Genomic DNA, 17951 nt, shown 5'->3' with positions numbered 1-17951 from the left:
TAGCTAAGAAATAAGAAGACTTAGTGAGCTGGTCGACGATTACCCAAATGGAATTATGTTCTGAGCGTGTCTTAGGAAATACTATTATGAAATCTATTGTGATATGTTCCCACTTCTACTTTAGGATCGGTAATGGTTGAAGTAGCTCGCCTGAGCACTGATGCTCTACTTTACTTGTTGGCATACTAGATACTTGGAAACAAAGTCGGCTACCTCCCTTTTCATTCCACTCCACCAAAATTGGGGTCACATACTTTGATACATTTCAGTACTTCCGGGATGTATGGCAAACTTGGAGCTATGAGCCTCTGTCATGATGTCCTTTTTTAATTTACTGTCATTTGGAACACACACACTGTCCTGAAACTTGAGCAATCCATTAGTAAAGACTCAAAATTTTGGATGTACTCCATGTTCTGCATCTTTCTTGAGGGCGACTATGGTGGAATCGATTAATTGGGCTTTTCTTATTCTCTATATCACTTCGGGTTGGATAGTCAGATGGGCCAAGCATGCAACTCTCTTTAAGTCCTTAAGTCGTATCTGTTGTACAGCCCCTATTATCCTGCATTCAGAAACCATGAGGTGAGCTAACATACCTGTATTTTTTTTTATTGAGCGCGTCAGCTACTACGTTACCCTTGCCTAAGTAATACAAGATATTACAATCATAATATTTGAGGAGCTCTATCCAACGTCTCTGATGTATGTTCAGATCCTTCTGAGTAAATATGTGCTTCCAGCTTTTATGGTCCGTAAAAATCTAAAAAGTCTTCCCATACAAGTAGTGACGTCAGGTCTTCAAGGAATAGATAATAGTAGTAAGTTCCATATCATGGGTGGGGTGATTTTTCTTATGACTCTTCAGTTGCCTAGATTCATAGGTTATGACATTGTCATGCTGCATCAGGACACAACTCAACCCCAGGTAGGAGGCCTCACTATACACTGTATATCCCTCTGTCCCACTTGATAAGACCAACATGGGTGCAGTAGTCAACTGCTTCTTGAGTTCTGTAAAGCTCCTTTCACAGTCCACGTTCCATTCAAACTTAACGTTCTTCTTTGTGAGTCGGGTCAAATGAGTGACTAAACTGAAAAATCCTTCTATAAACCTACGGTAGTAGTCTGTCATTCCCAAAAAGCTATAAATCTACTTAACTGAGGTCAATTTCTCCTATCTAAGCACTGCCTCAACTTTTTTGGGGCTAACTGATACTCCATCCCTTAATATGATGTGTCCTAAAAAGGTAGTCTACTCGATTCAGAAACCACACTTGCTCAATTTGGCATACAATTTCTTCTTCTTAAGAACTTGCAAAACCTGAGTCAGATAGTAAATGTGTTCCTCTCTGCTCTTTGAATAGATCAGGATATCATCAATAAACACAATGATGAATTGATTCAGAAATTATCTAAAAACTATGTTCATCAAGTCCATAAAAATGGCTGGTGCATTGGTTACTCTAAAGGGCATGACTAGGAACTCATAATGTCCGTACCTGGTTTTGAAAGCTATCTTGGAAATGTCCTTTACCCTGATCTTTACCTTGTGGTAATCTGAACGCAAATCTATTTTGGAGAAGATCTGGGTACCCTGCAACTGATCAAAAATATCATCAATTCTAGGGAGGGAGTACTTGTTCTTGATCGTGACTCTACTTAATCCTCTGTAGTTAATACACAATCGTAACGTCCCATCCCTTTTCCTTACAAATGCGACTTCAACACCCTAGGGGACACACTATATCGGATGAATCTACTATTTTGCAATTCATTGATCTGTTTTCTCAGTTCTTCCATCTCAACCCAACTCAAGGGGCAACTAAGATTGGCTGGGTGTTGGGTTGAAGATCTATGGTAAATTTAACCTCCCTATTCACTGGCAGTCCTGATATTTCATCAGGGAACACGTTCGGAGAATCTCGACCCATAGAAATCTCTTGAATGCAAATTGCTTTCTTACACTTTCCTTATATAACGTCCAGGTTGGCTTCAGTATCCTGTTGGGTGAGGGTATAAACTATGCCATAGATTGGAGGTCTGGCCTGATTTTTGATTCCGCAGACACTCTCGCGCGTAATGTTAGGCACTTCCGCAAATGCAGCTGGTGTTGTTGAGGTGATAGTAGGGTCGGTCCCCATGATGCTTGTCACAGTGCTTGCAAGTCCTATTAAAGAGGAATAGGATTATGTTAGGGAGGGACCGGGTGACCCTGTAATGGTGCTGGATGATACAGTAGAGGCACCAGATTGTACTATGGTGGTGCCGGATTATGTGGTGGAGGCACCAGATTATACAGTGGCGATACCAGATGATACGGTGGAGGCACTGAATTATACTGTGATAGTGTCGGATGATACGGTGGTGGGATAATGTTGTATTGAGATGGCACTGAATCCTCTCGTTGGAGGGGTGGCTCACACTGTGACAGTGGTGGAGAGTCATACAACTCCCTTCTCTCTTCCCTAGCCTATTGGGCAGAGATGAGTCTTTCCAATATCTCGAAGAGCTGATTGACATTCTCTCAAAGCGACCCATCCCGGGCTGCCCTATTCAGTAAGGGTCCTCCTCTTCTCATATATTTGTACTTATTTTTCACAACAGAAGGTTAAGAGATAGTTTATATTGAGCGTTTTTAAGTCTTTGTGTATGGAATGATTATGAGGAATGCAGCTCTGATACCAACTGTAGCAACCCAGAACCTTGGGTAACATAAATTTATAATTTAAATGTGGAAGCGTATAATAACGTTAGGGTTACATTCCTTATACGTAATTTAACATGTCTAATAGGGCTATGAAAATGTTTCTTTCATAGCAGTTCATAAAAAAAATGTAATAAACATATTAAAATAGTAAATAAATGTTATAGGGAGATTAATCTCCACTAGCTGTTGATAGGATCCAAGGGGACACCTACTCACAGTCCTCCTGCTGATCTGGATCTTGATCTTCTTGATCTGAAATGGTTAATAGGGGAGGGGATGAGGTACACTAGTCCAATAAGAATATCACACTATTCAACGATACGAAAACTGAAGGTTGGTAAAAATCATAAAACATAAAATGATTAATGGAGCTCTTTTAAGTAAGTTCATTTATTATAAGAAAAATCATTTATTACATACTTACCATTACAAAATTTCTAAAATCGATCTATAAAGATAATAACTCAAATAACATTATGATTTCACAAACAAGTGAGTAAAAACAAAAATTTTCCTTTTTATCTGCTTATTGGTGTCTCTAGGGGTCTATAGGAATGTTCCACTACGCGTGAACCCAATATTTAAACTTGTCAACTAACCAGTCGTCCCCATACCCTATCTGGTATGAGCGTTAAAAATATCATCCTTCGATAACTCATCCGACATGAGGGTGAATCGGACTGTCCCCATACCCCGTCTGGTATGAGCGCCAAAAGTACCATCCATTGATACCCCATCTGATATGAGGTAACATTCACGGTAGGGTTTCCTATGTAATCGGTCCGTCCACCATCTCTCAGGATATCCAGTAAGACAATCACTTATTAATTCACATAATCAAACAATTTCTCATTTGTATATTAATTTTATATTACACAAATCAACCGTAAATCACGCAAGACAAGTGATACATGCATTTAAGAAAACACAACTGAATCATTTAACCATTCTAATATATTATCATGTATTTGAAGTTGTAAAATTAAATAATCAGTTTAAACATAATAAATAAATAACTAACTGGTTCCGCCTCCATTAGTGAACTGTAATTATTCTTAAATTTTTTAAATTTCACAAAATACTATTTATTGATTATTAAGCTTTAATTCCATAACAGAAAATAGGGTGAGGGATTTTTACCCAAATCGGTGTCTGAAACACTGAGCTTTCTACTATGCATACTGGCGGTCCTCGAATTTTCTAAATTTTTTTATAGAGATTAAACACGCTTCACGTACTTCAAAATACCTCAAAAACTTAAAATTGGTGTTAAAAATCTTTTTCGACAAATTTTAGAATTCCGGCATGGCGGCACCACCGTGCTCTGGGGACAGCACCACCGCCGTGCTCCAGCAACGACACCACTATCCACGGCGGCAGTTTGCCTCAGCCTAGCCATTTTTGGCCCGTTTTGGTCGGTTTTGGTTGACTTTATACGTATCATTGCGAAAAAACACGTTATGGGGCATCAGTTGATCGAAAAAATCAGAAAACAGAAACCTTACCGGTTGTGAAGTTTTCAGGTGCGGCAGCTCCACTGGCTTACCTTCACGGCTAGGATTCCTTCTTTGGTCAACCTACAGAAAATAGAACGGTGAACACAATGGTAAAAAAATCGCACGAAACGAGAAACGAGAAGTGATTCATCAGAGGAGGTTGTAGGTTTTGTCCGCAGTGGCTCCACTGAGCTTTTCCTATAGTTTTTGACTCATCAGCCATTCGTTTTGCTCCGATATAGCCATGCTCAGAATCGAATTCCGAGCGGGTAGAAAATTTTTTACCTATTTTAGCGGTCGGAGGTGGCTTTGGTGCAACAGTGGTCGCAGTCGCTTCCCTTCTTTGGCGTCTGGTTCTTCTTCTCCGAAGGAGGGCTGTCGGCTAGGGTTTGGGTTCAGTGTAATGCGAAATATTTATACTCATCCGACATTAATCTGGGCCATCCATCGTGATTGATCTCGTCCGTCCGATTACACATATGGAAGAAATGAATATGGGTCGTTTATTGTATTTGATCTCAACCGTTCGATCACACTTGAGGAAAAAATAGATTCGCACCATCCACGCGTGCGAGATCGCTCTTGGGCCATCCGATCGCGGGATACGCGGATCACCAGCGTGGCCTCCTGCGTGGCACTGAGTCAGTGTACCTTTCCAAGCGGGCCGCTCCGGTTCGTCGAGACTGCTGACTGGGCGGTCCTACGTGGCTAAATTTTTTTTATTTCCACTTTGACTCACTGTTTCCAAATTTTCTTTCAAAAACACACTCATAACCCAAATTTTTACTATTTTTTACAAAAATTATTTTCAATCTCATCCCTAATTTATTTTTCTCCCAAATATAATAAAAATTAAATTTAATTTATAAAATATATATTTTTTTATACATCTCCAAATTAACAAAATTTATCCCGAGCTAATTTTTTGGGTCCAGGTATTATATTTATGATGATGATATAAATTATGTTAAATTTAATATTCAAATATATATTTAGTATAAAACCCATATAACTCTAAAATTAAAAAAAAAATTACAAATTTAGTTCATGCTGTAGAGAAAGCCCCAAGGTAAAGGTATAAAGAAGAAATGAGAAAAATTATAAGCATGAATAAATAATTCAAAAACAAGTAGAAAATATCATAATAATTTTTTTTTTTTTTTTAAAGTAGTTATGTTATACGTAATGGTATGAAATATAAATAAATGTCTCTAATTTTTTTAATTCATAATGAAAGATATATGTCATGGTTTTAATTAAAAAATAGAAAAAGAAACTTTTATAGTGAGATGATTATAATTTTAATTTGGGTTTGGTTCAGTAGAGCTTTCTTATCTATAATTATTAGAAGCGCTGTTGCTGATGGAGCATCAACGCACCCAATAATACAATATTAATCTTTCACACACACACACACACACACACACATGTATATTAATTTTTCTATCCTCATTGAAATATTTTTTTACCAGCCATAATTCTGATTCTGGTACCTTTTAATAATTTTTTTAAACCATTTTCCAAACTAAATCCTTAATTTATACAAGTAAACATGATCTGATTGAAAACGAAATGAGATTATTATTTTTAATTTAAATTTCTTTTCAAAGGGTTGTTTCAGAAACAAGTGGGATCTTATCTAATTGGTTTGGTGCTTCAAACTGCATGTAGGACCAGAATTCCAATTCTCTTACTCCATAAAATTCAATATAATTGGCCAATTATTTTAATTCAATGTCTTTAATGACTTTACTTGTTAGTCTAAAATAAAAATTTCTTTATTAATTAAAATTTTACGAAATTTATCATAAATCATGCATGTTACAATATGTATATATATATATATATATATACACACTTACTGCCTTCTACCTATACAAAAATAAAAAATAAAAAATAAAGTATAAACATTTGCACGAATTGAACGAGAGCTTATTCTATTTGTTTTAGTATAGACTTGCTTTTCATCTAAATTTCGTGCCTTTTAATTAACTAGTTTATTTATTATTATTATTACTATTATTATTTCTAGTTTAGATATGTGACAAAAAATTAATTAGAAATGAAGTAAACACATTTTAATTATAATCATTTTGGAGGATATGGATGTAGACGACGTCTTTCAAATCGTTTACTTCATTTTAAAAAATTAGCATTAAGCTAGCAAAAGAAAAAAAAAAAAACAGAAAAAATCTCATGACAATCGGAAACTGGCGTATGGGTGACGTTTAAGTATTTGTAATTTCGTATTTCCCCAACATATATATATATATATAAGCAGGGTGTGAATCTAAATTTTATAAGTGATGTGGTGGGAAAGAAAGAAAGACAGAGCGAGAGCGAGAGAGAGAGAGAGAGAGATAATGAAGAGTTTTGTATGGCTCTGCATCTTCTTCTGCTGGCTACTCAACCGGGCCTGCCAGGCCGACCAACATGCACCGCTCCAAGTCGACGACTATGCATACACCATTCAGGTCGACTCGCTCTTCTCAAAACCTGTTTGCACCCATTCTACCAAAGGTCATTTTCTTATACGTATCATCACTTCTTAACTCTCTCTCCATTTTACTATTGATTTCTCTCTTTCATTTCTTGATAGCTTCCCAATTATAATCTCCATATATATATATATATACAGACGAAATTTAATTACCTTCATCAGGTTAGGTTTTGCCATATCAGATGCTCATACCCATTTTTTATCTATAAATAACTACGAAAATTAATTACTCTTGACATTTTACTTTTTATATGTTATTTCCTATATAGACTGTATGAGATTTGTTTAGGTATAAGCACCTACTTATACCTAAATTTCTGTGTTCAGTATAGCAAAATTCATACGTTAATGTTAGACTCATTTAGATAAAAAACAGCACGTGTTTTCATGAGTTAATAAATTAACTATATATAACTTTTAAAATTCATGTAAAATTTAGAACTGTGTATAATAATTCTGGAATATTATTTATATATATATATATATATATATTGCCTTACCAATTATTGGGATTTTAATATCATGTTTCAATTATACTCAGGATAATAGAAAAAAAAAATAAGAAATCAAAACTCCGACCAATATTAATCATTGTGATTTTATATATCATATTTATACTATGAACTATACTCCTGAAAATAATTAAAAATAAAGAAAGTAACATGGATATAAAATTATGATATATTTATTGGGTTGGGATTATTTAATTTACTATTTTATGGTAGGATTCTTATATATATATATATATATATATATATATAATATTATGGTTCAGTCCAAAAAGTCTGTATTGATGGCTACTAAAATATTATTCAATAGTGGGTGGGTGAGTGCGTGACAGGCAGAAGGCAATTACAATATAAAAATGAAATTTTGGTCAATCAATCTCCACAATTTTTCAATCTCCAATCATTCTGACGCCACTCCAAAAAACAAAAAAGTATATATTATTTAATGTCTTTTTTTTTTCAACAAAATCCGGATTCATCACTAATTGCTTAAGAACATAATTATTGTCATGTTCCATATATATATATATATATATATATATCATAGGAGTAAATATTATTGAAATTAAACCTTTGTACATATGTACTGAAAACGTCGTCTAAATCCATTTCAAATATATTATAATATATTTTTCTTTTCTCATTAAACGATATGAATTGTTCCTTCATTAAAAAAATATGTGAATTATTTCCCTATCTCCTAAAAAAAACTTAGTATTTATCATTATTATTATTTATTAGATGTATATTTCCCAAATATATACATATAGAATATCGAGTCTTATATTTTTATTAATTAAATATGGATGGACTAATGTTGATACAAGTTTACTTTTATATATATATATATATGTGTGTGTGTGTGTGTGTAATTTCAGTCTTTTCAATTATATTCCTTTCTTAATGTAGACCCACAAAGAAAGTTTCGAAGTTATAAATACCAAAATTAAAGTATGTATTGCCTAAGCTTCAATTTATTCTGTAATATTAATACCTTTATCAATTGCTTAAGTTAATAATTAGTATGGTTCTTTCTGTATATAAAATTTTGTGTTTAACGTGTATTTCATTTTAAAATTATTTATATTATGTTATAATTTGTATATTACTTAATTGAATTTACATTTTCTTATCTCATTATACAGTATATAAATTCTGAAATTTCATTTTTGTAAATTTCATTAAAATGTAAAAATAAAATTTTAAATTTATTAATTTGATTATTTCCAAAATACGAAAAAATTTGATTCAGGTTTAAAGAGGGAATCGTCGCTGGAAGTAGTGCACAGGCACGGCCCATGCACTAATCTCCCCGGAGATGCTCCAACAGTATCCGACGTTCTCCGTCGAGATGAAGCTCGGGTCAACTGGATTAACTCTAAGCTATCCATCAATTCCCAACCAGATTCAGCTAACCTCCCGGCAAAAGATGGTAGCAGCGTCGGCTCCGGTAACTACATAGTCTCCGTCGGGTTTGGAACTCCGGCTAAATATTTATCCCTCATTTTCGACACTGGAAGCGATCTAACCTGGACTCAATGTAAACCTTGCATCAGATCTTGCTATAACCAGAAAGATCCAATTTTTGATCCATCACTTTCTTCTTCTTATTCCAACATTTCATGTTCTTCCGATTTATGCTCTTCTCTCGCATCCGGAACTGGTATCTTTCTTTCTTTCTTCATTTTTTTTTTGTTTCTCGTATTTGTTAGAGTTCATGTAGAAAATTATTATCTCGTATTTAGTTGCTAATAAAATAATTTATTATCTTGGAACTAGTTAATTAATTGATTGTTAGTGGGTAATTTATTGTCTTAGAACTAGTTAATTAAGTTAGTGGATTAATTTTCTATGATTAGTAATTGAAAATTTGTCTATTTAAGGGTGGTTTTAGTTGGATGTAATTTCCCTTTTCAGGTCACTTTTTCTGCATACAAGATGTTCGATAAAAGTCCTTATAGAATCTCTTTTCCAGGAATCCGATTTTTGTTTGGTTCTATCAGCCTCATTTTTTTACAGTGTTTATGGCTGCCATGAAAATATTAATTTATACAATGTAATGCAGGAAATAGCCCAGGCTGCTCCTCCTCAACCTGCATCTACGGGATTCAATACGGAGACAGCTCCTTCTCCGTCGGCTTCTTTGGGAAGGAAAAGTTAACCTTAACACCCAGAGATGTTTTCAATGGCTTCCTCTTTGGTTGCGGACAGAATAACCAGGGTCTCTTCGGTGGATCCGCCGGTCTCATAGGCCTCGGCCGTGATCCTCTTTCCTTACCTTCACAAACTGCAGCTAAATACAATAAAATCTTTTCTTACTGTCTTCCATCATCTTCTTCCTCAACTGGCCACCTCACATTCGGTGCTGGATCTACCCTCTCCCGCTCTCTGAAATTCACCCCAATCTCTACTTTCTCCCGCTCCTCTTTCTACGGCCTGGACTTTACAGCGATCAGCGTCGGCGGTCAAAAGCTCTCAATCCCAACTTCAGTTTTCTCGTCGGGGGGAACCATTATCGATTCAGGGACGGTGATCACGCGGCTGCCATCGACGGCCTACGCAGCCTTGCGAAATGCGTTCAGGCAGAGAATGAAAGCGTACCCAACAGCGCCAGCGCTTTCAATTCTTGATACGTGCTATGATTTTAGTGGATACAAAACAATTACGGTGCCAAAGATCAGTTTCTTCTTCAGCGGCGGCGTCGAGGTGGAGATTGGATCGGTGGGGATCTTGTACGGTAGTGGGTTGTCACAGGTGTGTCTGGCGTTTGCAGGGAATAGTGACGATGGCAGCGTGGGAATATTTGGGAATGTGCAGCAGCAGACATTGGAGGTGGTATATGATGTGGGGAAAGGAAGGATAGGGTTTGCTCCAGGGGGTTGCAGCTAAATGGGGAAGACAATCTTCAACCATGTTAGCTCTGGAATTAAAATTTGAAAGCAGAAAACAAGTGTATTTCTTATAATATAATTAATGTCAAGAATAAGAAAAATCTTCTTTACTTTTTAGCAATTTTTTATCTTTTATTATTATTCTTTCAAAATTTAATGCCTTTAAAGGAGAAATATAAATTCATAATTTTTTTTTTCCCAACATCTAAATTTATATTAAAAATAACTATAAAAATTTATTCATACACTTAGGCCACGATTTGAAGGTGGTCTCTAAATGATTTATGAATGATATTATATATTGTTTCAAAATTTATGATCATAATAAGAATGTTCAGTGAAGAAGAATGTAATAACTTGAAAATAATTTGGAGTTAATTTATTATATTCGATATATTTAATTTAATTTTATATATATTTAAAAATATATAATAAGATTAAATACATATTTTAGAATTAAATAAAAAATGATAAATAAGAATGAATGAACTAGAATAAGCATGACGAGATATAGGAAAATGTGAGAACTTTTTAAATGAAGTGGTATAATGAAAAGTAGTAACTATTAGATAAAATAATATAATGAAAAATGATAACTTTTAGATAAAATGACATATGAAAAGTAGTAACTTTTACATAAAGTATTAGATAAAATAATATAATGAAAAATGATAACTTTTAGATAAAATGACATATGAAAAGTAGTAACTTTTACATAAAATAACATCGCAGAAAGTTGCAACTTTTAAATGAAGTGGCATGTCAAAAGTGATAATCTTTTAGATAAAGTGGCATGTGAAAAGACATTTTAGATAAAACAACATGTAAAAAGTTGTAACTTTTTAAGTAAAGTAACATGATAAAATGTGACAATTTTTAGATAAAATAGTATGATGAAATGGTGACAACCTTTCCCTCATGGCTCCCCACTCCTATAAATAAATGATAGGAGAAGGGAGGAAGAGACATTCTGAGTGAGAGAAAAATAATGAAAAACATAGAGGTGAAGAAAGAAGGAGTACGAAGTGTGTAATATTTGAGAGTATTTTGAGGTTTTAGATAAAAATCTTGAGAAAACTCTGCTAAATTTGTGAGAGCAAAAAAAGAAGAAGAGAAGAAGAATAAGGATCAAGTTTTAAAGTTCAGTTTCTCTTTGATTTTTAAGATTAGTTTTTGAGTATTTTATTGGATATTTTTTAGTCAAGAAAGTGACAAAAAATTATCCTAAAATTCTGCGAATTTTTTAGAAGAAAAAATTATAAATAAAGTCGGAACTCTGCCAGAATTAAAACTACGACTGTTAAGGACCTAAGATAAGTGGATATTATGGATTCATAACCTACATAGTTTTGAGATATTTTATGTATTTTCAGTATAAAAATGTGCACATGTTTAATTTATCTTATATATTTGTTAAGTATTTGTTAAAGTTTTACTTCGATATAAGTGTTATTTTGCTTTTTATTTTTGAAATGTGATTTTGATATGTGCGCATCACTCATTATGGAAAGAAAATTATTTCGAAAGCATTTGCATTATGCTAGACTTCAATCTGGCCGTACATAACTATTCCGTGTTCAGGTGTATGAAAAAACAATCTGATCTACGTACCCTAACCGTTCCGTGTTCGGGAGGTAGCAATGTTTTAAGGTACTCATGTATGTCGTTCCGTATTTGGGTACATGGAAAACCAATGATAAGTATCTGTGCCTACGCATAATGTATGATAACTTATTGATCCTCCATAATAGTGATGAAGTATACAACATGAATCTATTTTCTGATTTGTGCTTTCATCTTCTTATTTGTATTTGTTTTAAAAAATTATGTGATATATGTTTTGTTGTGTGTAAAGAAACTATATATTGCATGTACTATGCTGTGATTTCATAATATTGCTTATTGAGATATTTCTATCACCCTCTAAATACTGAAAATATCGTTGCAGAGTGAGTAGTGATACAGAGAAAATTTCTAGAGTTTAGACTCTGATATTAAGGTCACTATTTTGTACTTTTATTTAGTAATGTAAGTAAAAATTTAGAGTCTCATACATATATTTATGTTTTATATTTAAGGAATGTAACACTTTTACAACTCTTTTATTATTAATAAAGTTAAGTTATTTTACTTTACTCGAATTTATATGATTTAAGGAATTATGCTCCAATCATTACCCTATAAGACGGGGTGTGATATGTGACAAGTGGTATCAGAGCACAATTTTAGAACATCCCTTGAATACGAGGCTTAGGGTCACATAAGACTTAGATAAAGTTGGAAAGCATAAGAAAATGTCTCTAAATTTGAATTTCATGAATGCAGGAAATGGCAAGGATACCGAGAGAGTAGGCACATCAAATTTCGAAAGACTAAATTGAGGAGAGTCTAGATAGACTCATGCACATAGTCGAAGGTTTAGCCACGATACTTACTCAACACATGGTCCATAGCCAAAGTACTATAAATGATAATAATGTTAGTACTAGTAACACCCAACCGATGGAGGGAAATAATGGAAAACTCATTGAAATATTTAAGAGAATAAGCCCACCATCATTTGTTAGAGCAACCGACCCGATATTAGCCGAATAGTGGATCATGGAGTTTGAGAAGATATTTGATATTCTCAACCCCACTTCAGAGTAAAAGGTACAATTAGCAACATTCATGTTCAAGGGAGCTACAGAACACTAGTGGCACTTGAAGAAGGGATCCCTGAGGAAACCGATCCTTTAGGAAGCATTTGGAGCAGTATTCTATGAGAAATATTTCCCTGACTTTGTTTGGGAACAGAAGCAAATGGAGTTCCTAGAATTAAAGCAAGAGAATATGAGGGTGGGAGAATATACGGAAAAGTTTATAGAGCTGGCCCGGTTTGCGCCCAACTTAGTAACAGATGGAAGCCTACAAGCCAAGAAGTTTCAGAGAGGTCTGCATAAAGAGATCTGGGATAAAATCTCCGTTCTAAAAATTAATGACTATCAAGAAGTACTAGAACGAGCCCAAATTACAGATTGCAGAAGAGGCTACAAGCCCAGTCTCATAATAGACTATTCATACCAAACAATAAGATGAAGGTTTATGAGCCACAATAATCTGATAAAAGGCAGAAAATGGATCTCTTAGTCCTAGTACAAGGGCCAGAACAGATATTCCTCCATTGTAGAAAGAACTATGGTAACAGACCCTACTACAAATTGATAAATGGATGTTTCAGATGTGGTAGTACTCAACATCATATCAAAGAGTGTCCCATCAATAAAGAGCATACCAGACTAATAACTCAAGGAAGAGAGTATGCCATTACAGAGCGAGATGCTCAATTCTTTCAGGATGTAATCCAAGGTATGCTCACTATCTCTAGTACATTGGCTAAAGTTTTAATAGACCCATGATCTATACACTCTGTTGCGTCACATGAGTTTTCTCAGCATCTGAACATTGAATAGTCACCTTTAGAATATGTATTATAGTCTCTACCCTAGCCAATAAAGACTTGACCACTAGTGTAGTATGCCAAGCATGTATTGTAGAGATTGCCAACAAAGAGTTACCAGTAGATCTCATACTCCTAAACATACATGATATGAACGTCATACTAGGAATGGATTAGGTGGCAGCATGCCATGCCAATATAGATTGCCATGGAAAGACAGTGACTTTTAATATTCCCAATGACAAGCCTTCAAATTCAAAGGGATTAGGGAGCCCCAACATCCATGTCTCGTATCTTGCATTCAAGCTCAACGATTACTTGAGAATGGATGTTCATTGGCTTACCTAATGGAGAATAAAAGTAGAGAAGTCAATCTACAACAGATACCAGTTGTGAAAGAATTTTTTGATGTTTTTTTCAAAAGATCTTCAAAGTTTACCTGTAGATCGTGAGATCGAGTTCTTCATTGACTTAATTCCTTGTACGAGTCCTATCTTTAAGGCTTCGTATCGAATGGCAAAAGCTGAATTAGAGGAACTCAAGAAATAATTACAGGAATTATTGGATAAGGGTTTTGTAAGACTAAGTGTATCACCATAGGGAGCTCCATTACTATTTGTGAAGAAGAAGGATGGTACCATGCAACTCTGTATCGATTATAGGCAACTAAACCAAGTTACCGTAAAGAATAAGTATTCGTTGCCTTATATCAATGATCTATTCGACCAACTTCAATGAGCGCAAGTATTTTCAAAGATTGATCTATATTCTAGATACCATCAACTAAAAATTAGGAAAGAGGATATTCTCAAGACTGCCTTCAGAACCAAGTATGGCCATTATGAATTCTTAATCATATCGTTTAATCTAACAAATGCTCTTGCAATATTTATGGATTTAATAAACAGAGTCTTCCAGCCATTCTTGGATATATTTGTCATCTTTCTCATTGATGGTATACTGATTTATTTATTCATGGAGCGAGGCTGAACATGCGGAGTATTTGACAATAGTGCTTGACATATTTAGGAAAAAGAAGTTGTATGCCAAGTTTAAAAAGTGTGAGTTTTGGTTAAATGAGGTTGCCTTCCTTGGACATATAGTTTTAAAGGACGAGATATCAGTAGATTCAGTTAAAGTAGAAGCAATAGTAAACTGGAAAAGGCCTACAACGGTAATTAAAGTCCGAAGTTTTCTCAGTCTAACTAGATACTACAGGAAGTTTATTGAAAATTTTTCAAAGATTGTTACTCCATTAACTCAGCTCACTAAAAAGGATACAAAGTTTGAGTGGAATGATATGTGTGAACAAAGCTTTCAAGAACTAAAGAAACGGTTGACAACAGCTCCAATATTGGCTATTCCTAATGGTACTGGTAGATTCTCTATCTACAGTGATGCTTTAAAGTAAGGGTTGGGATGCGTGCTAATGCAATACAAAAAATGATAGCTTATGGTTTCAGAAAATTAAAGAATCATAAGCAGAACTATCTTACTCATGACTTTGAACTAGCCGCCATAATTTTTATCTTAAAGATCTGGCGACATTATCTATATGGTGAAAGTTTCGAGATTCACATAGACTATAAGAGTTTGAAGTATTTATTCATGTAGAAAGAACTTAATATGCGCCAAAGGAGATTGATGGAATTACTTAAGGATTATGATTGCAAGATCCTATACTATCGAGGAAAAAGTAATATGGTTGCAGATGCACTTAGTAGGAAGAGTACTTGCACTATTTCCTATATAATGGCCTAAGAGTGGAGACTCGTAGAGGAGTTCCAAAAATTAAATCTGAATGTCTGACATAAGAGATCAGGAAGATACCTAGCCAATATAAAAGTACAACCCATTTTGATGCAGAAAATTAGAGAAGCTCAATAATCTGATCTTATCTTAAAGTTGATTATAGAAGATGTCAGTAAGGGACTTATGCCAGAATTCAGACTATCAGAAGATGGTGTATTGAGGTTTGGAAATAGAGCATGTGTGCCGAATAATAATAGTCTAAAAAATGAGATATTAGAAGAAGCGTACTGCTCTAGATTTATTATGCACCCTAGCAACACTAAGATATATTAGAACTTGATAACCAAATATCGATGGAATGGGATGAAGAAAGATATAACAGAGTTTGTTTCTAAATGTTTGATATGCCAACAAGTGAAGGCTGAACATCATAGACCAGCAAGACTACTTCAACCCTTGTCGGTAGTAGAGTAGAAATGGGAACATATTACTATCGATTTCGTGGTGAGTCTACCTAAAACAAGATCCCAACATGATGCTATTTGGATTATCATTGATAAAGTAACCAAGTCTACTCATTTTCTGGCTATCAGAGTAAATGACCCATTAGACAAGTTCGCCAGACTCTATATCAAGGAGATTATGAGATTACATGGAATTCCAGTCACAATCGTCTCTGATCGAGATCCCTACTTTACTTCAAGATTTTGGACTAGTCTACATAATGCTATGGGGACCAAACTATCCTTTAGTATGGCTTTCCATCCTTAAATAGATGGTCAATTATAATGAACAATTCAAATTTTAGAAGATATGCTATGAGCCTGTGTCATTGAGTTACGAGGTAATTGGGACGATCATTTACCTCTGATTGAGTTCACATATAATAATAATTATCAGTCCAGCATTCAAATGGCATCCTATGAGGTTTTGTATGGACAACCCTACAGATCACCTATTTGTTGGGAAGAAGTTGGAGAACGAAAACTGGTTAGACCTCAAGTAGTGGAAGAAACTACATAAAAAGTGAAATTGATCAAGAAACATCTTCTGACAACTCAAAATAGGCAAAAAAGTTATGCTGAAAATTGAAGAAGAAATTTAGAAGTTGAAGTAGGTGACCATGTATTTTTGAAAATCTCACTAATTAAAGGGATTATGAGATTTGGGAAGAAAGAAAAACTCAATCCTTAATTTATTGGACCTTTTGAGATATTGGATAGAGTGGGAGCTGTCGCCTACTGTTTAACATTATCACCTAAGTTAGCCAACATACACAATGTCTTCCATGTGTCAATGTCCAGATCCATTGCATAATCTGATATGAACCCCTTGTACTTCAGGATAACCTATCATACATTGAGCTTCCTATACAGATAGTGGATTGCAAAGAAAGGATATTACGGTCCAAGGTAATCTCCTTAGTAAAGGTATTATGGCAGCACTATTCGACTGAAGAAGCCACATGAGAGCTAGAAGAGGAAATGAAGGCCTAATAGCCACATCTGTTTATGACTATTGCTGAGTTCAATTTGGAGGACCAAATTTCTTCTTAAGGGGGGAGAATGTGATAGCTTGAAAATAAATCCAAGTTAATTTCTTATATTTGATATATTTAATTTAGTTTTAAATATGTTTAAAAATATATAATAAGGTTAATGACATAGTTTAGAGTCAAACAGAAAAATGATGGATAAGGATGAAGAGCTAGAATAAGCATGAAGAAGTATAGAAAAAAGTGAGAACCTTTTAAATGAGGTAGTATAATGAAAAGTGGTAACTATTAGATAAAATAATATAATAAAAAATAACAACTTTTCGATGAAGTGACATGTGAAAAATAGTAACTTTTAAATGAAGTGACATCACAGAAAGTGGCCACTTTTAGATGAAGTGGTATGTGAAAAAGTCTTTTAGATAAAACAACATGTGAAGAGTGTTAACCTTTTAAGTAAGTGACATGATAAAAGGTGACAATTTTTAGATGAAATAGTATGACAGAATGGTGGCAACCTTTCTCTCGTGGCTCCCCACTCCTAAAAATAAGGGATAGGAGAAGGGAGGAAGAGATATTTTGAATGAGAGAAAAATAGTAAAAAGCATAAAGGTGAAGGAAGAAGAGGGAGTACAAAATGGGAGATATTTGAGAATATTTTAAGGTTTTAGATAAAAACTTTGAGGAAACTCTTGTAAATTTATTAGAGTAGAGAAAGAGGAAGAGAAGAAGAATAAGGATCACGATTAAAAGAAAGTTATAAACTGCTAGAAAGGTAAGCTTTTTCTTAAGTTTTGAAGTTCAGTTTCTCTTTGATTTTTGGGATTAGTTTTTGAGTTAAGGAAGTGACCAAAAATCATCCCAAAACTTTGCTGAATTTTTTAGAAGAAAAAGTCATAAATAAAGTCAGAACTCTGTCGGAATTAAGATTATAACTACTAAAGACCTAATGTAAGTGGATATTATGGATTCATAGCCTACATAGTTTTAAGATATTTTACATATTATCAGTATAAAAATGTGCACATATTTAATTTATCTTCCGTATTTGTTAAATAAGTATTTATTAAAGTTTTACTTCGATATAAGTGTTATTTCGCCTTTTATTTTTGAAATGTAATTTTGATATGTGTGCATCACTCATTATGAAAAGAAGTTA

General features: G+C 34.1%; 1 protein-coding gene across 1 annotated transcript; it reads left to right on the top strand.

Annotated features, from left to right (window-relative positions):
- The first annotated feature begins 6498 nt into the window (after positions 1–6498).
- LOC110816297 (aspartyl protease family protein At5g10770-like) lies at positions 6499–10223 on the top strand. Its single transcript, XM_022044433.2, has 3 exons — positions 6499–6726; positions 8468–8878; positions 9281–10223. Exons 1-3 carry the CDS (start codon positions 6513–6515, stop codon positions 10102–10104), a joined length of 1449 nt encoding a protein of 482 aa, XP_021900125.2. The 5' UTR covers positions 6499–6512; the 3' UTR covers positions 10105–10223.
- Positions 10224–17951: the final 7728 nt, after the last annotated feature.

The sequence above is a fragment of the Carica papaya genome, chromosome 7 (genome assembly GCF_054855325.1).
Source record: "Carica papaya isolate Zhongbai chromosome 7, ASM5485532v1, whole genome shotgun sequence".
NCBI classification, from domain to species: Eukaryota; Viridiplantae; Streptophyta; class Magnoliopsida; order Brassicales; family Caricaceae; genus Carica; species Carica papaya.
Note: the sequence above shows the minus strand (reverse complement) of the source record. Positions and strands in the feature narration are given on the sequence as shown.

Coding starts and splice junctions, on each gene's coding strand:
- LOC110816297 (XM_022044433.2), top strand. CDS start 6,513: ATGTGGTGGGAAAGAAAGAAAGACAGAGCGAGAGCGAGAGAGAGAGAG. Junction 6,727..8,467: donor TTGCACCCATTCTACCAAAG/GTCATTTTCTTA, acceptor AATTTGATTCAG/GTTTAAAGAGGGAATCGTCG. Junction 8,879..9,280: donor TTCTCTCGCATCCGGAACTG/GTATCTTTCTTT, acceptor AATGTAATGCAG/GAAATAGCCCAGGCTGCTCC.